At 36.1% G+C, this 26,252-nt stretch overlaps 1 protein-coding gene across 1 annotated transcript in view; it reads right to left on the reverse strand.

Moving 5' to 3' along the window:
• Positions 1–19,153: 19,153 nt before the first annotated feature.
• The window catches only part of mirr (iroquois-class homeodomain protein mirror), a 99,226-nt gene continuing 92,127 nt past the window's right edge, over positions 19,154–26,252 (reverse strand). The window contains exons 4-5 of the mRNA XM_089645739.1: positions 21,250–21,548; positions 19,154–21,054 (exon numbers count right to left, since the gene is read on the reverse strand). Coding sequence (XP_089501865.1) covers positions 20,480–21,054; positions 21,250–21,548 — 874 coding nt within the window. The 3' untranslated portion in view covers positions 19,154–20,479. The remainder of the gene's footprint in view (positions 21,055–21,249; positions 21,549–26,252) is intronic.

Below are 26,252 nucleotides of genomic sequence, written 5' to 3' on the forward strand. Positions count from 1 at the left end.
TTGCCATAATGAGTATGTATGGTGTTTAAATTAACTGCTGTAATGGCATAAAATTTCAGAAAAATGCTTATATATCACGATTTCCACGAAAGTGCATTGTCATTGACAACGAGTCTATCTGCGAGTTTCAGCTCGATCGAATGTCGTTTAGACTCCAGTAGACTCCACTACCAAGATTTTATTCGTTCCTTCAAGGTAACAAATTCGAAATTCAAATAGAGGTATTTATTAAGGCGATGCACTACGTCGTGTAGTATTTTAAATTGAGCCGCCATCAATAACAACCCTTACGTAGATGGCGATAAGGTTTAAATTCCCGCTTAACACCATCCGCCTGTTTTGATTTATCCATGAAAAAAACATGGCCAAAAAGTGCCTTTTATTTTATTTTGTGGATGTTCAGGCATAAATATTTAATTTTTTTTGATAATTTTATAAATAACTTAATTTGCCACATTTTACAATCAAATCATAACCGAAAATGGTTCGTAAGTAGGAGATTTTGAACTTTAAAGCAATCTTCTTAGGCCTTTACATTTTATTTTTTTCTGGGCTTATAAAAAGACTTATCTAAAAAAAAAAATCCATTATTTCAAAGGCTAAGATGTATTCTACTCGCAGTATTTAATTAAAGCATCTGAAACGACCTTGGCGACCAAATTTTCAAACCGAAAACACATGATTTTGCATTACTACGTATGGCATCGCCTTGATAAAATATACTAACGAATATTGCAACCCAAAAATTTATATTTTCTAGTGTTGATTATTATACGGAGACGACATTTACAAATATCTACAGATAGGGAATAAGGATAATACAGTGCCAAATGACATGACAAATCCTCCATCGTTCTTCTCGCTTTGTTCTTCATTGTTTTTTGAGAATTGAGCGGTGTTTTTTTAACCATTCAGAGATCTGCCCCTTCCCGTTACCGATATTCGTGTATGGGTGTACAACAAGTAAATCGCAAGGGATACAAATCATACGGATGTAACGCCGTACGAACCAGACGATTGCTGGCCTGAAGATGTTAAACTGAGGAGTTAGGATCCCCTGGAAATCGCGGATTTGGAGTGTGATTGCAATGTTATGTAGACAGACATGAGAACAGCCGGGCGGTTTAAACAAGAGTAGCATTTCACCTTTTACTCTTTTATTTCGTTGACATTCAGATATCAACAGATGACCGTTACAAATACGGACACCCTGCAGACTGCAGTAGGTACATAGTAAGTAATACTGCAGCACTTGTTCCAGTCGAAGCCACGACATCGTCGTCCGGCGACGTCCATCTTTTACTACGTCTTCTGCTATCTTATCCTTTGGTATTATTGTATACTAGCGTATGCCCGCGACAAATCACAATAATGACAATTACGCTGATTTTCTTTTTGAATATTCGAAATATTATAAGTACCTACTTTATTGCTTGTCTGAATTTATTATACAAAGAGTTCCATTTTCAAAATAATGCTTACATTCAAAGCAAAAGGCAGACGCAATATCGAAATTTGTATTTATTTTATTTTATTTGAGTAAAACAGGCATGCCGCCCAAATGTTTGGAATAGTTATAATTAATTACATATTAAACAATAAAAAAAAAAACAAATTAAATGACAAACAATAAGGTTATAATAATGTCGCTTTTGCGCTCCTCGTGATATTGAAGTCATCTGCTCTTAAAATTATTTACATTTCGCAATGTTTGGCCATGTGATGATATACTAGGATATTTCAATATTTCAAAAATCACAATATTTCGAAAATATTTTCGCATTTTCAATACGTTTATCATATTTTCCAATATTCAAACGTGGATCTTCAGCTGTCTCAAAATATTGGTTTATTGAGATACAATATCTGATTCTGTGCTCCACAAATTATTTTTTTTTAAATTTTCATTTACTACTGTAGACAAATAAAACGACTAAAACAGTTAACAAGGTTTTTAAAATAATTACTAGATGACATATTTCCATAAAGTATCTGGAGTGATTATATAAATTTTACCGGTGGGTTAGTACATAGATGAACGATTAAAGCAGTGCTCCGCAACCTTTTCTCACATACGACACACTAAATTTCTTCCTAGAATTCTCCGGCACACCAAAAGCTAAAATATATACATATTAAATGGATACACAAATTTTACAACAATTTCTTGTTTTTTATTTGAAAACTATACATACATACATATAACTATAACATATTTATTTTTACGCAATCTTAATAATTATTATAAAATTAAAATAAATTAATGAGCGATTAATTGTTAAATTAACCTGCACTTGTTTCAATGAACACAAAAGTTTTATATTCGGCTCGATTTTGACAACGCAACCCGAAATTCTTGGTCAAGACCTTTTAAGCATGACCGCTTATCATTTTTAATTAATACAAGCGTTGAAAAACTTTGCTCACATAAATATGTCATTGAAAATGGAAGTAGTGTTAAGAATGCTTTGACGGAAATGTGAGGATATTCTTTTTTAACGTAAATCCAGAAAACATCTAATTGATCTTCGGAAAAGTAAAGTTTTAATGTCATGTCAGTATTTAAATCTGTAAATTCCACTCGAATTTGAAGGAGCATTGCTTCCGTAGAATTTATTGCATTGGTTGCAAAAGTATTTCGAATCCAATCGTATTGTTCCGTATTAATGGAATAAAAATACTGACCAAATTTCTGCTGAAGCATATTTAAATGTTGTTGGGCCAGATCCACAGTTGATTGTTTGTTTTTAATTGTACTATGGTTGATCCTTTGGTACATTTCCAAACATGCTTTTTGCAACTCTTTCTGCCAAAGTTCGTGATTAAGTTCATTCAAATGCTCGAATATATCAGCCATGTATGCAAGTTTGGCTATCCAGTAATTATCATCAAGATACTGATATAGTTTGGGCATATTTTGATTTAAAAGAAACTCACACACCTCGTGACGAAGCTCAAACAATGTAGTTAAAACTTTGCCTCGGGATAGCCAACGAATTTCAGTATAAAACAATAAAGATTCATATTTGGCTCACAGTTCTGCACAGAATGTTCTAAAGATTCGCGAGTTTAGGGCTCTTGATTTAATTATGTTTACGATTTTAATGCATTCATTCATCGTGTTCAAAAGTTCCTCCGGTAAATTTTTGACCATCAATGCTCTCGATGTATGCAGAAGTGTGTAAATTGTAACGTTGGATTTTTTTTGTTTTTCATAAAAGACAAAACCCTTTTTACTACCCGTCATTGCCGCAGCGCCATCCGTGCTAACAGCAATGCAATTGCTCCATTTAATATTATATATTTTGAAGAAATCATCGGTTACTTGAAAAAAATCTTCACCGGTAGTTCGCTCTGGAACCTACTTACAAAATAAATAATGTTCTTTAATAAAGTCCTCGTCAACGAAAAGTACAATAGCTATCAACTGTGCTTTATTTTTAATATCGGTTGTTTCGTTGATCTGAAGCGCAAATTTTTCAGCCAATAACAGTTTTCTAATCAGTGTTTCTAATATGTTGTGAATACGTCTTTTAACAGTATCTGCAGACAATGAAAAATAGACAATATTATGAAAAATATGTTGTCATTGTGTATTAAATACATAATTAAATATTTTAAAAGTCAAATACATTGAATTTGACCGCGGCACACCAGTGTCCGGCTCACGGCACACCAGTGTGCCACGGCACACCGGTTGCGGAGCACTGGATAAAAGGATATAACAGCACGTACCCGAAGGATTTTAACCACCAATTCCTGAGATGTTAGAAATTTGGATGTCATTTTACTGCTGCATGTCACGGCGTTATCACGTGATACGCGCTGTCTCACATGTTACTGTGCTGCTGGAAAAAGATGGAGTGTGTATCACGTGACCCACCAGACTGTGCCCAAATACTCATTTTACTCCAAATATGCTAATTTATAGAATTTTTGAATATGTTTGTTTGTGTTTGTTTGTGTATGTGTGTATCTGTGGGAATGTATGAACGTTGTGAGTGCGCATTGATTATGTTACTAGTTAAGTTTTTCTTAAGCGACGGCAGGGAGTGAATACGTATTTATTTTTTATATTTGAATAACGAGAAAACATATATTTTCAGAGGAATGTTTCTATAAACCTTACTTTTGTTCCTTAATAACTTTGGGTCCATCCACTTATACGCAGGAATCCTTACGCTGAGCTTATGAAAATGAAAGATGATTTAGAAGCTACAAGGTAAACACAAGGGATCTTGTTCGCAAGGCAGAACGATGATCGTGTTTTATGTGGATAATATGTGTTTCTGTTCCGAAGAATGGAATCGCAAGTGTTTTATTGTCAATATCGGCACTATTGCAATAAAAAATAAAATTAATAAAACGATTAAGTCAAAATCTTTAAACGTTTTTATCACCTTTGAAAGAAATGTTATTGCAGGGATAATTACTGGGCTAGAAGATAAGAAGTAATTTTTCAACACGTGTCACGTGGTATTTAGTCAATGGTGATGTGTCATGCTCACACTGCCAAACTTCACGCGGTGGTTCTACGCTTGGAATGCGAATATGATGACAGAAGGGGTGGTTTTCTTTAAAATATAGGAAAGCCAGCAAATGTTGTATTAAAGAAAGGGATAAGTAATAAATTATGCTTTTTGGATATAATCGCGAGCAGTATGGACATTGTCGAATAGCTCTGTGTTGGATTGATCCCCCACTTTGAGACCCCGTGGTCGAGGAGTAAGGCGCTCGACTAGCAAGCGGGAGGTCGCTGGTTCGAATCCCGGCCTATGCAAATAAATTTTATTAATTTGTGTTATTTCGCAAATTACTCATTAAAAATAATATAAAGTATATTTGCGACACGTTCCAGGGTAGAAGATACTCTAAGTATCGCCAAAGTGTAAGATCACAATTCGGAATTGAAACGTTGCTTGTAATGTAAAGTGCAATAATTAAGTAAAAGTGCAATAATTAAGTAAAAGTGCAATAATTAAGTAAAAGTCAATACACTAGACAAAACAATAATCGCATTTAATAAATCTGCCTATTTCTGACTGTCCTAAAACAGGTTAGTCTCCTAGTTGGACAGACAAAGATCACTGTAATATGTAATATGTCATGTTTTTAAAAAAATAATAAATAAATGGCTTTGGCCGTGTTTGGTGACCAGATCTTAATAGTCAGGTACTTTCCCATTTCATGTCCCTCACCGCTACATTCAGCCTCACAACATACCCCCAGTTTGGAATGCCGTAATCTCACTGGCTCCAGAGCAGGTTGGGATCAGTTGGGATTCTTGTGCAATTTCATATAATAATTTTTTTTTTTAAATATTATTTACTTGATCCAAATATCTTGTAGTTTCGCGGTTGGCTCATAAAACACGTTGTATAATGCACACTTCTAGGTCCACCTACATTTTAATGACTCCCGCCTCTCCCTCCGTCATCTTCGTCCAGTGTACACAGTTTTCCCGGTCAGAACTGAGGCCGGCCTGACCCCCGTCCGGGGTGACCCAGGGTCACCGCCTCGACACGTTTTGCTGTCAGGAGCCTTCTCGGCCGTGTTAACCAGCGGTGGCGGTGTCGCTACGGCGAAGGAAGAGTCACAGAGGCAAGTCTGTGTGCATGCCAACAAAAAAATCGTTCGTGTCCTAGAAAAAAATATTGTATAAAGATAGTAACGATAATTTTGAATTCATAGCTACTGACACGATTCTTACACGCCGGTTCAACGTTGGTTTGGTAAAGCCGGCCTTGATCCTTGTTTAAGACCGATTTAACCAAACATACGACATGGTAATAAGTCAAGTTTACAATTAAGGGGGTAAATTAATTTTTCGGGGTCTAGTGGAATATTTATGAAAACATGGTAAAAAAAACGCCACGCATTAAGGCTTCGAAACATATAATTGGTACAATTATTGCATTTGGGTAAAAGTTTGAAACTGATGATTCCCCCGAACCATGTAGAAGCTTTCCATATTCCTTACCAAATAATTTACTTAACCTTCTTCCAACCTCGTATGCGTATGTGTACCAGACATATTTAGCAATGGCTTTATGATATCTTGTTTTCACTTGAACTCCAATACATTTTTCACTTTACCTTGCATCAAATGGAGTGGTTATCATTTTTGGTAAGTTGTACGAGTACATGACGGAGGGCAAAATTCGGGAGGCGGGTATGAGCACCGCCGCCCCGAGAATAAACAAGCACCTCTGCTATAGATCACCCCAAGTGGTTCGCTACGTTTGGCGACTTAGCAGAGGGGTCTGGGTTCATGGAGTGAGGGTAGTCAATGGGATGAATTCAAACATACGTAACTGCTGGATACAATGACCCCCAGATTCTTACCCACCCTCATATCATTTTCCTTTCCAGATATTCCTCTCCTTCCTTTACTTAAAAAAACCCTCCACACAGCATTCCCAAATATGACACAGGTGTTTGACACAAAAGTCGCAACTGCTTCCAACAGCCTGCAGCCAGTGATACTATGGCATACCCAATTGGATTATGTTGTGAGGCTGAAGGTAGTAGGGAGAAAAAATGGGGAAGAAAAATGTTAAAAAGTACCTGACTATTCAGATGTGGTAAAAAAATATGCATAAAGCCATATTTTTCTAATAGAATCTTCCACTCTAGAGCACGCCCCAAATGCACTATATTTATTAATGAATCAATTGTGGAACAACAGAAATTAATTCAATAAGATTTGAACCCGCAACCTCTTGATTGCTTCCTTATCGAGAGCCTTATTCTTCAACCACGAAGACCGTGAAGGAGTTCGGAGGAACGCCTAGTCCTACTAGCTTTGGGAGGTTGTAATCCTTGTGCGGTTAAATTTTATTCAGAAGTAAGAAAGATGAGTTTAAAAATATTACAATTCATAGTGCAGTTTTCTTTCAGGTGCAGATGATGATATTTCTGATAGATTTTGAGACTTTTCTCTATCGCATTGCTGCATCCTCCATTATTGTATCGTATGTACCTGCGGCTGGCACCACGCGACATTCGCAAAATACCAAGTCGGTGGCGAATAGGCAACCAGGCGACCAGGCAACTAAGCGACCCTGGCGCATGCGTCATCGCAGTGCGAACACCACCGGGTTCCGATCGTATCGCCGCCTGCAGGTATTCCAGGAATTATTAATGAAAACTAGACAAAGGCAGGCTTTTAGAGGAGAAATGCGGGGTGAAACACTGCAAACGAGACAAGATGTCAGCTTATTAATTTGGAAAATATCTTGCACTATGTTTCCGCCGTTTCTGTCCCGACTCCCACAGAATCTCATGAAAAAATGGGTCTAATTACTTTATAAACTCGCTATTTTATATAGTTTTGGCTTGCTGACAGCACACAGAGAAAAACGAGTATTGCTATTTCAACGTTTATTTTCGGGTTCTGTGAAAGTCCTATTCAAGTCCTGTTATTATATCATCATAGGTTAGTTGCTTGACAGAAATGAAATAATAACAGAACTTGAAAAATCTTTCATCCTAAGGACGGATTGTTTCTGAGAATTTGAACAATTCTTCAAATTTCAAAGTTAATTTTCAAGTTATGTATTTCTGTTCCATATTTTACACCAATACTTTTTAAATAACAATAATACATTTTTTGTTATCTTTCTTCTTTGTAACAAATAGAGATTTTTTGAATATTGATTTTGTTTTCGTGAATGAATTAATGCTAAATTGGAAGTGGAAATTACCCACTTTTCGATATTCGATCGAGCTAAAACTTGGCAGATAGACTTATTATCAATGACAATGCATTCTGTCAATGATTGGTGGCAATCACGCATACACATGCGGATACAAACGCATTTTTCTGAAATTTTATGAAATTACAGCAGTTAATAAACGAAATAAATATCGGTCCAAGCCAATCGGGGTTTGATTCAGTTTTTTTAAAATGATTAATATATTAAGATATTTTTGCATTTGTATTTTACATAGTGTTTAAAAAAACCTGAGAGGTATTCAGTTTGATTGTAATAAATCTCTCATTTTTACAATTTTTCAATATACAAAGGTATTGTCATTATTTTTTTTCTAACAATTAACTTTGATACGTATTGTATCTTGATAATAGGATTAAGGTTTTAATTACATACATAGGTATATATATATTTTTTTACGTAATACACCATACTAAATTTTTGCATCATACTAAGTTGTTGGCGCGGTTGACCTTCCCTGGGGAAGAAGAATCAATCCTTAGTCAAACAATTTTTTCAGTTCTAAAATACATTATAAAAGATCGCAGCCATTGCTAGTCTGTTTAAACATTGTTTTATGTTGGATTTAAATATTATTCAACATCGTATTATCGTATAGCCTTGAATATTCGGGTGCATTTGAAGAAAGTATGATCTAATTCTTATATACCCGTTGCCGCTACCTATATAAATTCTTCGCGAAAACACTTATGTTCGTATCAATTCAGATAAAAATGCAGTATTTTCGCGATTGTTGATAAATCTATTTTTTATCTAATCATTAAAAAGTGGGCTTTTATTTAAACGGAATTACGTAAACAAACTACACAAATCCATTAAAAAACGTGTAATTATGTATCCGCTGCACGTTATCAGATTTGATTAATTAGATATTATAATCAATTTTCTTTCTTTAAAAAATGAATTAAAGATTAATAGAAAGCAATATTCTATAACTATGACTAAAAACCGAAACAATAACTTATTCGAGAAATTGAAATTTATATTAGAACATATTTCTAAAAAAAAATTGGGTTCTTAAACTTTTAAAAGAGGAAGACAGTTTTTATGTTTTTTTTCTTTGTATGTCTTTATTAATTTATTAAAAATAACATTTTTATATCTAGTATAAACCTTCTAACAAGTTATTTCTGTGACATTAAGGCGATGCACTACGTAGTAATGCAAAATATTTTTGGTTTGAAAATTTGGTCGCCTAGAAATGTTTCAGATGCTTTAATTAAATACTGCGAGTGGAATAAATCTTGGTTTTTTAAATAATCTAGTATTTTTTAGGAAAGTCTTTCTAAAGGCCCAGAAAAAAATTATGTATAAGGCCTATGAAAACTGCTTTAAAGTTCAAAATCTCCATCTTACGAACCCATTTTCGGTTATGATGACCACAGAATAAAACAAAAAGCACTTTTTGGCCATGTTTTTTCTTGCATAAATAAAAACAGGGGGATGGTAATAAGCGGGAATTTAAACCTTATCGCCATCTACGTAAGGGGTGTTATTGATGGCGGCTCGATTTAAAATATTACACGACGTAGTGCATCGCCTTAAAGACACTTTGCACTACATCTAAAACTTATTCTTTATAGTATTTAGGCATAACCCACGAAAAGTAGCAAGGCTTTTAGCTTCCTTAACATCTGTCGGTAGAAAATCTAAAATCCTTTAAAATATAGATAATTTTGGGTTCCCGACAAATTTGTTTTTGGAAGTTTAAAATCTCTACAGTTTGCTCGTGGGGAAACCATATCTTTATTTCAAGAGCATCTTATTTTTTGGCTTATATATAAATATTAAGATATTGTAAATTAACCCTTAACATTCCTAGTTTTTCTGCATAATATTTATCTTAGAATACCTACTACAATTCAATACTGCTCGCATGCATCTGTTTTGAATTATTTGTAATTTATTTATCTGTTGTGTTTGATTGCACAAGAAAAGTATACTAAAGAAGTTATTTAAATGAGATGATAAAAATAATAACGATACCTCACAAGAGGTGGGATGGTTTAAGGTTGAATGCTGAGATATTGAAAGAAGGTTAAATGCAGGATAGTCCATTAATTAAGGACTAAACGCGGTTGGCGCTAAATAAAAACTGTCCAAAATAGCAAAACTAGCAGTCCACAATGGTGTGCTGCCTGTGCTGGTACCTACCCTGATGTAGATACCAGCACACAGTGATATGGCAGTCAGGCATGGAACTCATTGAGAAAGGATGAAAGTAGACTGAATGATGTAGACATGTAATCCCTGAGGCGATTGTGTGGTAAAACCACGGATGATTTCAACATTTTTCACACGAACACACGTGGTTTTAGAGATAAACGTCTCAGTGATCTCATTTCTAAAGCATTCAGTCTACTTTCATCCTTCCTCTGCCAGTTCCATGCCTCACTGCCGCACATCGGGGTTCTCACTAGCAATCCGTTGTGGACTACTAGCTTCGCTCCTTTAGACAATTTTTTGTCAGCGCCAACCGCGTTCAGCCCTCCAGAATGCAGTTACCTGCATTTACCTAACTAACTAACTAACTAAAAATCACGCCGTTTCCCCACAGGGGTAGGCAGAGAGGATGGACCGCCAAACAACTCGGTCTTGGCACACACTCCTTCATTTAACCTGCATTTACCCTTCTTTTAATATCTCCGTCAGCCTTCCCATCTTATTAATCCAATCGTTTTATTTTTACTAATTTTAGTACTAATAATTTTCTTTAAATACAACAATCAAACTCAAAAATTGTCCCAATGAAACTCCAAGCCACCTAACTGTGAAACTTGCAAGGTTAAGAGTAAGGACTTACTGTAGTCCATATTATTTAGTCACTAGATAGACGTGTATTGACTTAAATACTTCCATCAATCGAGGGTAATTTAAATTACGAAAATTAGTAGTTGTCCCCAAATGAGCACAAAGCTCGTGTGAGAATTACTTTAATATCTACATAAACCTTAAAAATATGTACCTATCTAAGCACTTACATACCCAACTTAACAATTACGATGCATATTAGTACGAAAAGTTTATAGTCTACAGCAATACACATAATTCCTGTACCCTATAAACGTACCGAAGATTTCCGATGTAGACTGAACATGGTTTAGCCTCATATTTCGTGCACAAATGTATGCATAATAAACGTCCGCAAAAGTCGGCAAGCGGGGGCCAGCGGTAGTACAATTGCCGACAAACGATATCGTGATTTTACATTGAAATTATTTGAATTATTAACCTATGTGTATCGGTATATTGATTGGTCATGTCACATCGGTCGGACCGGGAGGCGAAACCAAAAGGTGGACCTTTGAGGAGGGATTGAGTATTGCGATACTGTAATTTGAAACAAGAAAAATCAACCAATTTTTTTTTATTTGTAAAATTTATGTATATAAATACACTTTTTTGACTGAGGATTGAACCTTTCTCCCCATGGACAAATTTTAAAATGTCTTTTAAAACTTAACAAAAAAAACTGGTTTGGACTAAGGATTGAACCCTCCTCCCCAGGGACTGACTAAAATGAGTGAACCACTTAAGCCAAATCCTAATTGGATGGTACCGATATTTATTTATTTTTATGATGTCGTCCCATTTAAGAGAAATGTGTGTGTGAGCGCGTGTGTGTGTGCGTGAGTGAAACCAAAAGTCGATGGATCGCATTATCATCGGCAACGAGTCTATCTGCTGAGTTTCAGCTTGGTTGGATGTCGGAAAGAGGGTTAATTACCCTCACAATATTTGTATCAATTCTTTCATTGATTCAAGAAAAGAAAAACGTCAAAGTTTATCCATGAAATGCTTTTACCATTCGTACCGCTTTTATGATAGATTTACGTTTAAATTTTGTTATAGATTTAAGTTTAACATCAGTATCAGGAGATTCAGGGAAGAGTATCGCAGTAAAAATATTTATTATATAGATAGAACTAATACAATAGCACATCAGAAGTTTATTCTGAATTCATACTTTTTTTATTAGATTATTCGTGATATTTCTAATTAATTTAGAAAAATATCCTTGACGTCATCCTATTCTGATTGGAACACCGATGCGGCATTTGGAATAATTGAATGTTCGTAGTGACGTCATAAATGATTCAAAATTGTTAAACGATTATAATGGGACATTTATCTCATGTAAAAATAAATTTAAAACAAACAAACTTCTTCTTCTTCTACGATGGCGCTACAGCCCATATCGAGCTTTGGCCTCCTGCAACAGTCGCCTCCAACTCCTCCTGTCCTCAGCGGCTGACTTCCAGTTTGTCACCTGGAGAAGCTGTGCTGCATCCCTTCTTACCTCATCTTCCCACCTCAGTCTGGGTCTTCCCACTTTTCTCTTTCCACCTGGGTGACCAGTCAGAATTCTTTTTGGGACGCGTGTATCCGGCATTCTCTGTACATGCCCAGCCCATCTCAGCCTGAGGAGTCTCATGTGTGCAGAGATGCTAGGGGCCTTATATATATCGTACAATTCTATATTGTGCCGGATACGCCACTGTTCGCCCTCTTTCACGGGTCCACATATTCTTCTCAGCACCTTTCTTTCAAAAGTATCCAGCATTTCAGCCATCTTTACCGTCAGTGTCAGCGCCTCACATCCATATGCCAATACAGTTCTTTAAAACAAACAAACACTCATGATAAATTAATGATATAATAAATTTCTTTTTATGATACAAAGCGTTTGTTTAATTTAATATAATGTATAACCAGAAAGTGATTGCTGCTTATGAAAACAAAACAAAAATGTTCTTCGTTTTATATGTAAATATGTACATCATTGAAGAAACGACGTCATTATATTTTATTTTTATTTATTTTTATTTGGTACAATATTTTTTACATTTTAAGTTTTCCAGTAATGTAGGCCTCACTGGGTGACTTGCCCGTGCTGAGGCCTTCATTTTACAATATGAAAATATAATAAATATATTGATTTTGAATCAGGAGTTTCGATGAAAATAAGTAAAAAATTAATAAAAAAATATCATTAAAGAAAACCTATAAAGCCCCGAGTACGCATTGGGCAAACGTTGGCGCCAAGATCATTTGATGTGTGCACGAAAAACCGACAATAATCGGGTTGGCCGGCCAACATTGGCGAATAACGTATTGTGCTGTGTGTTCAGTTACCTTAGTGAAAATACTATTTTTGTAATAAACTAAAAAATAATTGCTAATTATTGTCGATAATTTATTTAGAAAACCACTTTTTAAATTCTATAGCTAGTTTTGGTTGGGATCATCACAAATTTTGTTTTTTTCCTAGTTTGTTTAATCCAAAGATATTAGGTCTAATCATTAAATGCTATATGTATTACCGGGTGGTACTAAAGGTTAAGAATTAAAAATCTATTTTCTAGACGAACGTATTTTAGCATAAAAAATAATGAGCAGGATAAAAATTTAAAAAGATGTGATAATATCAATTTTGCTCAATAAATATGCTGTAAAATATACCTTCATAATATATAGGTATGTATTAGAAACCCCTTTTATCTGATTGCGCCTCCCAGCCTGCCGATAAAACATTGAACAACCGGAGGTCATGGTAGCATGGAAACATGTTTTTTTGGTTAACATATTCACGATATTCTTGCATACACTGTGACGTTGGCTCGCAGCGTGTACCTACCTACCTGCCGAGCGATGGAAATTTGTAAACATAAAAAGCTCCGGTTGATTTCGTTATACGATAATAATAATATGACATACACGCGGAGCCGCTCATGATATAATGTGGATCTGCTATTTGTTTGTCTGTGCATATTGTGGTTGCGCAGTGTGCACTGATACTGTTAAGTACTGGCTGATGTATAAATTAATTTATTAGTTAGTTTATTTATTTATTCACGCCTTGAATGCTTTGACATGTATACATTGTTATAGGTAATTTGTCAAGGAGTAAAATAATATGTGCCTAGTACAAAACTGTGCTGTATGCAATGAACGAAGAAATAGGTATAAAAAGAACATAAGTGAATGACAGAAGAAGTCGAGGATGCCCGAAGAAGATATGACACGATAAAATTAATCAAATTCTTATGTGTTGTAAAATATGGCGTGTATGATAAACTGAGAAAGGGGTGTAATAAGAATGTATGACGTGGAATTAAATGGCATTAGAAGTCGAGGACGCTCTAAAAAAATATGATACGTTTGAGAGAAACACAAATACAATGCAATTGCTCCCAGTTTTCAGGTACCCACACCAGAATTCACAACCTCAAATCTTTAATCCAAACCATGTATAACCCCGAACCACTCCGGGTACACAACAGCTGGTATTTTTTTGTTTTTAAGGGCGGAGACGGCTTACAAGTAGTTTCCGTGAACACCTAGGCTTTAGGCCCATTTTGCTTTCTCCCATTTTACCTCAATTCTTTAACAACAACCCAGTCCCTTTAGTAAAGTTCATCAGGGTTGTCATTGGGTATGTGGCTATGTCTTCTGGTTCTACTGTAGGTCTCCCCAGGTATCTGAGCCTAGTTCCCACCAGGGCAGGACGTTGTCACCATAGGTGTATTGTAGTTTCTTCATCCTTTTCACATTTCCTGCATCTATTTGTCTCCTGAGATGGCAGTGTCCCGTTAGTAGTCCTACCAGTTCCCTCAGCGAGTTTCTGTCCATATCGAGTAGTTTCTTGGTTCGTCTAGGGTCTGGTCCTTTTATGAGTACCTAATTTGGATTGTCTCATTCCAGCTAGTAAGAAATAAATATTATCAATATGTTTCAAACCAAATGATTATAAATAATTCATGGTTTCAAATAATTAAATTAACAAAGAATTATATTTTTGTAAAAAGCAGTCACTTTGTGGTTTGACATATTATTAAAGAAAAATAAAACGCTCTGTTTAAAAACCACAAATTATTGTAAATTTTACTAAGACCGATTGGTTTAGCTTGGTAGAAGCATCTTCAGGGTTCAAAATTTAATTACCGACCGGTTTAGCTTGGTAGAATCATCTTTAGGCTTCAAAATTTAACGTAATCAAACTTTGTGTTTTATTTTTTTTTAAAACAAAAATTTATATATATATATATTTTTTAATAAGGGATGATTTTGTCTTGTTAATCGCCCGAAGATGGTATTCATTTTACACCGTTTTCGTGAGAAAATCACCTCAGAGGCGCATTATAACATAGTTGTTACTTATAAAAATTTACACCTGTGAATATCATAATAATAAATTCTTATATTATGAAGAATAAAAAATACACGTTTAGCTACCCAATTGATAATTCTGGGGAAGAATAGCCAAACTTATTTCGAACAGCAACCTGCAGGGTAAATACTGCACTGAGGATCAACCGTTCAACTGGAAATGAGATTTATTAGTAGCGTTTATTAAAAATAATTGAAAATAATAATTCATGAAAAAATTTTAAGGAAACATCCTAACAGTAAGGTAAAATAAATCTTTGAAAATTGCCTAAATAAGTTGTCTTTGTAAGTTAAATGAAGTAAAATGTCAAGGTACTTTATTGACGAATATCTTCTATAACTGACTAACAAATCATCACGCCGTAGGCAAAGAGGATGGGCCGTCAAACAAATGGCAGACAATTCTTGCCTCATTCACATTCTTACATCGTCTCATACATCCTCTTCTATTCATCTGACTTTTGTCATGGCCCCACTCAAGTATCTGATTCACACATTTACCATGTCTTCCTCGGGTGTCACCGACTTCATCATTCACATTTGCGTTATATATTTTCCTGGCACTCCATTTTACGTTCATTCGCTCTGAATTTGCAAACCATCAAAAGCGTCCCTTTCTTAATCATCACTCATTACGCTTACATCGGCCTTGCATTCTTGCAAAGGAGTATAAGGAAAATAATAAGTGAAAATGGTAGTAGAAGTCGGGGACGCCCGAGGAAGACATGTTACAATCTAAGTCTTAGCAAATCAGATGTACCTATACAGAGAAAACTTACTGATTAGAAATATTACAAATTTATTAAGAATCAGATTTTATTTTTTTAGTCGATGAATTAGTATAACCGAGATTTAAGTAAACCATTCATTAGAAATAATTAAAATAAACCCCACGTAAAGATCATTTTTCTAGGCCTGCTAGTGCAAATTCTACCTTATGTTCGTCCATTACGATGGGCCGCGCTCCGAATATTATTTTACACGACTTCATCACTTACGTCGTTAAGATTCCAACTTTATTTTAGAGATTTTCTAGTGCAACAAACGCCATAGGTCTGTCCAATACCCCAGGGCGGCGCGTCGCATATTTCGTCCATGGCTTCTTTACTTATGTCGTTATCATTCCGATTTTAATAATAAATCAGCAATACTCATTTTTCTCCGTGTGAGATTTAAATACTGAGTAAACAATAGTAGTGCTCATATATAGTACCTATACCAGCATTTCTTTTTCATTTCAGAATGATCATCTTCTCGCTGTTATGGCCTTATCAACCCTGCCAAGGATTAAATCCAATAACTTCAACAGTTAGACTAAAGCACAACAGAAAAAAAATTTCAACAACTTGTTTAAGATACCAAACGGCAAAACAGATGTTCTAGCACAGAATAGGATGACAAGAGGAATATGGTATCTCTAAAACAGTAACACATTATATTTAATTACTCTTTAAACATCCTTAAATTATTTTTTTTTAGGTTCTGTTAATAAAGTAAAAATAAGAAATATTGTTTTGCAAATGTCTCTTTTATCGTGTGTTAAATTTTATACAATTAATAAGCATGTATTGATTTACCCTCGTAATCTGACAGCATCCGTAGTCGAGAAGTAAGTCTCTCGACTAGCAATCCGGAGGTCGCGGGTTCATAGAAGATATTCTAAGCCTTTAAGAATTGAACGCTGCTTGAAATGGCTGTGTTTGGTGACCAAATCTGAATAACCAAATAATTTCTTACCTTCCTCTCCACATCTCCTTCCCCTCCCCACTATCTTTAACCTCACAACATACCACCCATTGGCTCCAGACGATTGGGAGTAGTTGGGACTCTTGTGCGATATTAACATAAAAAGTCCTATTATACTTTTATATACCATTTACTTCAGCCGAAGATAGTATTTATTAATACATCGGGGGTATAATTTTTGTCTTCTTTTCTTCAGTCAAAATTATTCGGTCAAATCCGAGAAATAATTGGATAAAATTTATTTAAAATATAACCAATTCTGGTGTTGTTCTTATCTATGTATTTAAAAGGGATTTGTTGGTGGGTATCAACGTAATATTAGTTTGTATGTTGCATGGAGCGGCAATGGTCATTAAATATATATTCGCGTTGTGCAAGTCCACTGGGAAAAGGCAGAGGTAAATGACATAATAAGGCCCGCCGCGCATTGTTCTCCGGTGGTCCTTCCACATAACGCGGACACGATGGCACGGGTAGTACCTAGTACTTACATACCACTACACGGTACTCATCCAATACTTACACGTAGTGCAATCGGTTTGGCGGTTTAGATTATTGACGATGGTACTCATGTCATGATAAAACGTTAAAATCCACAACTTCTAGTTCTAGATGCTGTATACCCCATAATTATCACCACACTGAAACGTTGTTTAAAATGGCTGCACTAATAAAGAAAGATATTTGAATACTACTCTTCAATAAAAGCGTTGGCTTATGTTTGGAAAATGAGTGCACAATACACTATTGTAGCTATTTATAAGTATTACGTGTTGTCGTAAGTACATTACAGTGAGAAAGTAAAAAATAGTTACATTATATGTTTGGTAGATGTGATATAAGTGTAATTAGTTAAAGTAGATATGTAATTGATTCCTTGGTTTCCGTCATTTCAACTATAGAAATACCCACTACAGAATTAATAATCAGTTGGTAGGTCTACCAAGCTAGTGCTATCTCAACTCTGGACTACAGAAAACTCTGTAGACTTACATACGCTAGTTACGAAGTTTCGTAACTTATAAAACTTACGAAAACATTAGTAGATTACTAGATAAATCAATAAAGAGGACACGTTTGAATTTATTTGTGCACATCGATAGTATGTACATAGAATATTGAATGTTTCAATATTGTTTTTTGAACTTTATCAATTTCGTTAAATTTTACTTGCTATTCAATTTACTTTTTTTTAAATCAAATAAAACACTTTGTTTATTAACCACGACTTTTACACGACAAAAGTCGTGGTTAATAAACAAAGTGTTTTATTTGATTTAATTTTTTTTGTTTCATTATTTACTTTCTAACAAAAAAATATTTTTATTAAATTAAATAATTTTTTGATCCATGCAAGGATGTCTTTAAAACGATTTACCTTATACCTACGGAGATAACTGATTCCACATTACCGACTAGATCTACCCATCTGGTTCGTAGTACTATCCCAGTAGAAGACCCTGTGAACGGTACGGTATGTAGGTACAGTAGAGTCTGGCTGCGCAGTTGTTGCTCCGTCGCGTCGGTCTATTGTCGGGGTGGGAGGGAGTACCTCAGGGTACGGAGCAGGGACTGCAGACCGCGATCGGCGAGGCAGACTCACCTACCGCCGCAAGTCGGTCCGATCGCCGTGTAATACCGAAGGATTTCGTGTGGAGGACCTTTTAGAGGAAAATATGGAGTAAATCTGTATCTTTAAGACATTAATAGACGTCAACATCCCTTTGATGAACTTCGATATTGTAATATGAGAAAATAACTATATACCAAACACCATCTTATTTTAATGTCTCAGTTATAAAAAATCATTATAATGTCTTATATACAGCGTTATTGACAATCGATTTGCATTTTTATAATATTCTACTTTAAATTAATCTTTTTTTTTTTTCAGATGTTCATTTAAATGAGGTGTGAAATTTGAGAAATCGAATCGCTATGGACTCTCATGCATATAGGACGGGTTGTTTCGCAGAATTTGAACAATTAATCAAATTTCAAAGTTGATTTTCAAGTTATGTTATTATATCATTATTGGCCAGTTGTATCACAAAAGTGAAATGATGAAAAAACTTGAATAGAATCTTCATTAAAATTTGATGCATTGTTGAAATTCTGTGAAACAACCCGTCCTTGGTATCAGGACTTTAGTCATTGGATTCACAATTCACAATAAACAGAACGAATGTTTTCAGAATGACGTCGAATCATTTCTATTGATCGTATCTTCAGATTCACTCATTTAAGTATGTGTGTTTGTATTATAAATAATCTTCTTAGCTATGACAGGAATTAGATATAAATAAAACAGTTATCTCTTTCTCATTTATCAATTTATTGCAACTAGTAACACACGATAATAGAATAATTATGATGAAAACCAAAATAAAATACATAATTTGAATATTACAATTTTTCCCATAAGTAAACGAAAACAAAACCACATTTTTACTTTCGTTTTATAAATGTTATAAAAGAAAAAAATAAGCGTTTTAGGTTTTGATATGTTGCCTGCATCTACTTGGATAGTAAAGTTTAATAAAAAGTCAAATAGAAAATTTCCTCAAGTAAAATAATATATTTGTCAGATAAACCATAGGTATTTCAGGATGAACGAATAACAAAATATAATATCTATTTTATTGGATTAAAACTGGCAATGGAGAAAAAACCATAAATTACGTGATACTATTTAATATTGCATTATCGTTTAATAATAGTTTATACACCAAGTCGAAAGTTAAGTCTCTGACTACTATAGAACAATAATTACAGTTTCAGCTCCCTCGCATTGCGTACGGTAATACATCCAATAACATTTATCTGTGTGTCTGTGTGTTTCCCTCGTACTACTCTTTAACATGTATACGTCATTAATTATGATTTACTACAAATAAAATACAATATACGATACGTATATTTTAAAGATTTACTTTTATACTGCGCGCTTCCAAGTCGGCATGTCTGCGCGCAGTGTCTACTTTCTTATGTAGTTACTGTTAATCTATGCATTAATAAGGTTTATTTACAATTTATCATATAAGAATTTAAATACATTTCACATAACTAAAGTAAACAATAAAATATGCATATAATTCGATGATACAATAAATCACTCGTTCTTCTTCCGCTAGTAACAGTTGAGGCGTGAGACCAGCCATGAGAGCCGACAGTTCTCGCACCATCCCCTCGGACCGGGAGCAGCCGTGAGAGCAAATAACCTCGCGCCGGCGCGGCGTGGATCGAGTCCAGCCGTGAGGCCCGAACGGCCGCGCAGTGCGACCAGTCATGAGACCTCACAGTACTCGCACCTACCCCTAGGACCGGGAGCAGCCGTGAGAGCTTCTAACCTCGCATTGGCGAGTCCAGCCGTTAATGCGACCGGCCACAGAGCGACGCTGCAAGCACCGCGCACCGTGAGACTCGACCGGAGCCTCTCTCACTGCACGTGCACTCGCACGCAAAGGAACCGGAACATAAAATCACTTTATCACAATCATACTTTACAACAACAACTATTTTTTTGCGTTAGGGCATTAATTTACATGTCGTTCAGTTTTTGCCATATGGGTACCCTGATGCGATAATTGTTTACGATTAGATAGTATAATATATAAAAATCACATTGTATTATTGTCCAATAACTTTGTTCTCGTTTCGGCCACTGTTCACTAAATTAGAAGTACGGTATCCCGCGGTCCTTCACCCGGCCGCTCTGACATACACTTTGGTTACTCCGAGGTCTACCTCTGTCGGTGGGCACCTCTGCGGACCTTCTCCTCTCCGCTCGCTTAGTGCAAGGTAGGGCGGGGGCGGGGCAGGGGCAGTCAGGCCTTATGAAGGGTGGGCGGCTGCTCCGACAGGGAGGACGTCGAAGAAGACGAGGGAGATGCTCTGGCGGGGGTAGGCGTGAGCACCGGACCAGACACGCTGAGCGCCCCTCCCGCCGCGGCCGCTGCTCGCGACAACACCGACAGGGGGCCTCTCTGCGCCCCCAGCCGGTAGGAGTCCAAAGAGCCTCGCTGGGCGCCGAGTCGTGAGTAGGTCTCTAGCAGGGCCATGTCTGCCGCTCCAGGAGGGGGCGGGGGTCCGTAGAGCTGTCTGTACAGGTCGGGGCGGTAGGGGTGCGCGGGCAGCAGGCGCGAGGCGGCTACAACGGGTTCGCTCTCCTTGCTAGCCATGTCGGCCAAGGACCAAATCCTGGGCTTGGTGACGGGCGGGGGAGGTGGGCGGCGGGCGGGCAGGTAGGCTGGGGGCAGGTATGGCGGCTCGGGTGAGGCGGGTGCGCTGCCCGCTCTGGAGCCAGACCAGGAACCTCCCGCACCACCCCCGGGCTCTAGGCGCCCACCACCAGTGGCACGGTCTCCGTCCTCGCTAGATCCGGTTCCGGAGTCTTTGGAATCTATAACAACAAAGAACCATTAGAAAGAGTCGATGGTTGTCAAAATGACGCTTTATATGATAATATAATAAAAAGTAGCAAATGACCCAGACAATTACAAACATCAAGCATAAAGACATCAAAGACGCAATACAAATTTCGCAAGATTGGAACAATCACATAACCCTATAGAATAATCCCCTAAAAAATATTTACCTAAAACATCTTTTCCGTCAGTGCTCTTGTGGTCATCATCATCGTTGTTGTTATCATCATCTTCTACTCGATTCCTCGGTTCCCAGGTCATTTTGTTCTCCTTCTTGAGTCTCCTGCGGGCGTTGGCAAACCACGTGGACACTTGCGTGAGGGTCATCTTGGTGATGATAGCCAGCATGATCTTCTCTCCCTTTGTGGGGTAGGGGTTCTTCTTGTGCTCGTTGAGCCACGCCTTCAGGGTGCTTGTCGTTTCTCGAGTCGCGTTTTTCCTCCTCGCTCCATTCAGATCCATTCCATACCTGGAGACAAAAGAAAAATCATTTATTAACATAAGAACATGAATGTAATCGAGTTTTTTTAAAACGAAGATAGATAAAGATCAACAAGACGCCCAAATAGTGTAGAAACAAGAAAATCAGCAACAGAATCGGGCTATATTCTTAGCTCATGAAGACGATTTAAATGCAAGAGTAACAAAAAAGTCAATCGGAGATAGCGCCGACACTGATAAAACACATTTGATAAATCAGAAATGGAGAAAGAATAAGCGACTCACTATCGCGAGGCAATTTCCGATCACCCTCCCCCGGGGTGGGTCAAACATTCACCGAGGCAGCCTCTCATTACAGCCGGATGGGCACTTAGATTTTATCTCCCGCTTATAGAGGACCCTTCGCATTTAAAGAGGTCATAATTTTCCCATGTCCGATTCACCTTTTTAAGCTTTGTGTGGCATCTGTGTCGAAATGCGTTCCGCGCGGGGCGGGAAACGGCGGAAGCGAAACGTTTTAAAACTTTTTTATAGACCAAAGACATCTGTCGTGATGGTTCCCGAATCGAATGGGGCGATTATTCTCTAGACTCTACTCTACAATAGAAAAAACGCATTGCCTTTTTTTCGATAATGTTATTATAATATTTCATTAGGTATTTAAATTGCTCGATTATTTCCAAAGTTACCTCATCAAATAATATTATAATCCTGTACTTAATACTGTATAAAGAAGCATGTTAACACCAAAAAAGCACAAGCGCAATTTAATTGAAACGAATTCGCTGAGAAGAGGAGTAGCGGAGAAACACTCGGAGAAAACCGCTCCAATGTAAGGAGAAGATAAGAGGCAAATTTAATTTCGATCCGGTCGATTCAGCAGTTTAAGTACAGTTGTTGAAGAAGTTTAAACATTGATAAGACAAAAGGTCTCTTTCTACCACTGCTGTTGGCTTTATCCAACACCAAGGCGGCCAAGATACAAAACCATAAATATACATTCGGTCGTCTCGTTTCCTTTCCTTATCGTCGCTCTCTTTCTTACCCAAGCAATTTCCCCATCTTTCCGTCGCTCTCGAGCCATCTTTTATCCCATTCTGCCGTTGTATCAAGCGGAGTTTTTACTCCGGAAAGCAAAACGGATACATCAAAAGATAACTTTTCTCGATGGTAGTTTGTGCGACGTTAAGGAGTCTATAAAACGGATATTATTATAAGTCCCAGTCTGAAATTAAGGCGGAGTGCTTCAAAATAAACTTGGGTACTTAAATAAAACAAATAAAAATGATGCACTTTTGGTTCATTAAAGTTATTGTGAAAAGTGTGATACGTGTTCCCTATCGTTTTAGATAATAATTTTTCATTCTTCAGCTGAAGAAATACCTGAGATGAAAATATTAGTAAGGTTGACGTCTATAGGTAATACAAGACGTAACATAATAATATTATTTCCTAAATGTTTGATTTAATAATATCCAAGCGTTTCCTACGTTAAATCTGCCTGTTCCATTACAATAGATTTCGTGAACGTCGGCAGTTGTCATTTGGAGTTTCAAAAAACAAACAGAGGTGTCACTAATATGATTTAAGATTTTCACGGCCAAAAGTATTTTTGTTATTTGTTTTTGGGGTATTATGCCGTGTTGCGCTAACTCCTTCTTTAGCCAACGTTTCGGACAGCATTGCAGTGTCCATCATCAGGGCAGATGTCTTATTTTGGCTAAAGAAACGTTGGCTAAAGAAGGAGTTAGCGCAACACGGCATAATACCCCAAAAACAAATAACAAAAAAGAGGTGTCACTAGTCTCTCATCAGCTGTCACATGCGACTGCACATGGGTAGCGGGTATAATGCAGAGAGTGGGGAATTAATAAAACTGTCACGTTCCCAGTATTGGGTAGAAGGGGGAAGGATTCCCGAAAATCGGTATGGAACTAGGTGGTGAATTCTGATTCAATTTTAAATTCATCACGTCGAATGTGCTAGACTTACTCTTGTATATGGAAAAATCCTTAAATATTCCTTTTACAGTACCGCCTTAGAGTGAATCGATTGGAAAACGCCAGCTGAAATTATATTTGGTTTTTATCGAAAAAGAGTGTTACTAACCAAATAATATTTTATTTTTAAATACAATTCAATTTGAATTTCACTTTAGTTTTCGATAATGAATTGACGCAATTTTTTTGGATTGTAAATTAACTCACTTCCCGACATCGGATCGAGCTGAAACTCGGCAAAAAGATATCGGAGGACATTACAGCAGTTGATATAAGAAATAAATGTGGGTCGCACCCGATCAGGCAAGGTTGAGTTGTTGACTCCACTTCCTAGGTAGGAAGGTTCAATTCTCAAACAAACCTAAAAAAAAAGTTTTAAAAGACATAAAAAAATGGATTTACTTTTTCACCAATTCATTTATGTCGTACGTAGTACAATATGTGAATTTCATACTAAATAGAATAATTATTCACTTGAAACCATACTAATAATACGTTAATCACACCAAGTAAAGTTTTTATCCGTAAAATGATGTATTTAGGGTTAATTCCTTAAAATCAACTCCGCTTTTAACAAACATCACCTCATGGGCGCTAATGATAATATCTATATGTTAATATGTACTATTTAATGATAATATTGAATATACATGTAATAATATTGAATATAGCGTGTATATTGAATATACACGCTATATGAATCATCCAAATATTACATGTATATTCAATATTAATTATAATAATAATAATAATATTGAATATACATGTAATATTTGGATGATTCATATAGCGCCGTTTTTGTGTAAAATCACTTCAAGGGCGCTGTTAAATACTTTTAAATAATATTTAATGCTATTAAATGATAATATAAAATTTAAAATAAAGAGGCCCCACTATGTTTACAGCACCGCAACTCCATTGGGTAGGTACCCACTCCCCCAAATAAATGCTAGTTAAAACAATCCAGCGTCACAAACATAATTAAATATTTGCGGAAAAGTGATACAGCCGGCAATAGGAGATATCTCGAATTGGGGATGAATCGTTTAAGTAAAACATAACCCTCGAGTGTGCTTAAACTGTGATATATTCTCTTATCTGCCGCTCCCCACGAGGGTTGAGAGATGCTGATAATGTATTTGGCCTGCTATTTTAGGGTTGACATAAGGTGCGAGATGAAAGTGTTTTTAAAAGGGTGCGAAAAGGAAAAATAAAGGGAGGCTGGGGGCGGTTAGAGGGTGGGCACGTCTCAATTGGTGGCCTTTAAATTACAGCCCTAAAACCAAAATTGAATAACGCTCTTTTGAGTTATTATAATAGTTATAACTCAATTACGTTGTACCTTTATTTGTATTTTACTGGCTATCCTAATGAACATCTGATGCATAAATTAATGTTTTTTTATAGATTAAAAAAGATTACATTTTCATTTATTTAATAACTAATATATTACATATAAATACATTACATAACAATATAAAAAGTGAACAATTTTTTTAAATGTACCTACACTTTTTTCATCTTTAATTTTGTCTGGAAGGCAATTATATATGTTGCCTCCTTCGTATCCAATGGATTGCTTGCCATCGTGAGTATGTATTGTGTTCAAATGTGTGTTATCGTGTTGCCGTGTAAAGTGTGTGTACTTGGAACGTTTTAATGACTTCTGTATTTGTATGTATGAGTTTATTATTTATTTTGTATAATAGGAGACATGTATTTAGTTCATACAATTTTCTTGATGTTTACAGTTTTTTGAAAAAGTTTTTAACTTTCTGAAAAAGTTATAGGTTTGAAGCGAAATTGGGTTACCAGTAGTTCATTTATATAAATATGTTTAATATGCGTTTTCCCAGATTTCAATCAAGTAGTTTAAATGTGAATGTACGAGGTTATAATATAAATATCTATTAAGAGTGCTTATAACTCTGCAATTACGAGGTCGGAATGTTGAATATCTAAAATGTAAGGCTTAAAAATAATAACGTTTAAAAGTTTAATGTAGGTAAATGGAATTATCCACTTAGCAATAAAAGTGAGCGCTGCGCTGAATTTGGTATCAAACGTTCAAAGTGCTCTAAACCATTCAAATAAACAAAACACGCTTATAAGGTAATGCCTTCAGGCTTTAGGCGGAGGTAAATCTAACATGAGGTACAAATTCAGAACACACCCTCAAACACACAAACGTATGTAGAACCAAATAATGTGTCGGAACTTTGGAACTTTTAAAACAAATTGCGAGCTTTCCCAGTACAGATTGTACCCGGAGAGCGCTGATGGGGCCCACAAATAATGTAGTCTCTGTGATTTAATGCTGAACGTGTGTATTTTCTTTGAAATCATTGCGATAATGAGGTACATGCTCGTATTTTTGTCTCACATTGTTTTAGGCGTGAATTTTTGCCGTGCCGAATGAAGTATCTACAGAAACATATAGAATTATACCTTATGCGAATTTCATCAACATAATAAAATGCGAACTTCTTCTTACAATGCAATACGCCAACAAAAGCTGCTATAGCTCTGACCAGTCTGTTAAGAAAACCGGTGCCGAAGAAAGAAGGTGTCAATGTAATTTTTTGACAATAGGTAACATAGTAAATCATTCAATTTATCTAAATAGTGTTCATCATACGAAAAGAAATTTCAGATTATTCACAATATTATGACTAAATGTGGAAAAATTTACCCTTTATTATCCCATTAATGTGTACTAGATACAAATGATG

This window comes from Hesperophylax consimilis, chromosome 23, assembly GCF_061612785.1.
Source record: "Hesperophylax consimilis isolate HC1 chromosome 23, BYU_Hcon_1.0, whole genome shotgun sequence".
Taxonomy (NCBI): domain Eukaryota; kingdom Metazoa; phylum Arthropoda; class Insecta; order Trichoptera; family Limnephilidae; genus Hesperophylax; species Hesperophylax consimilis.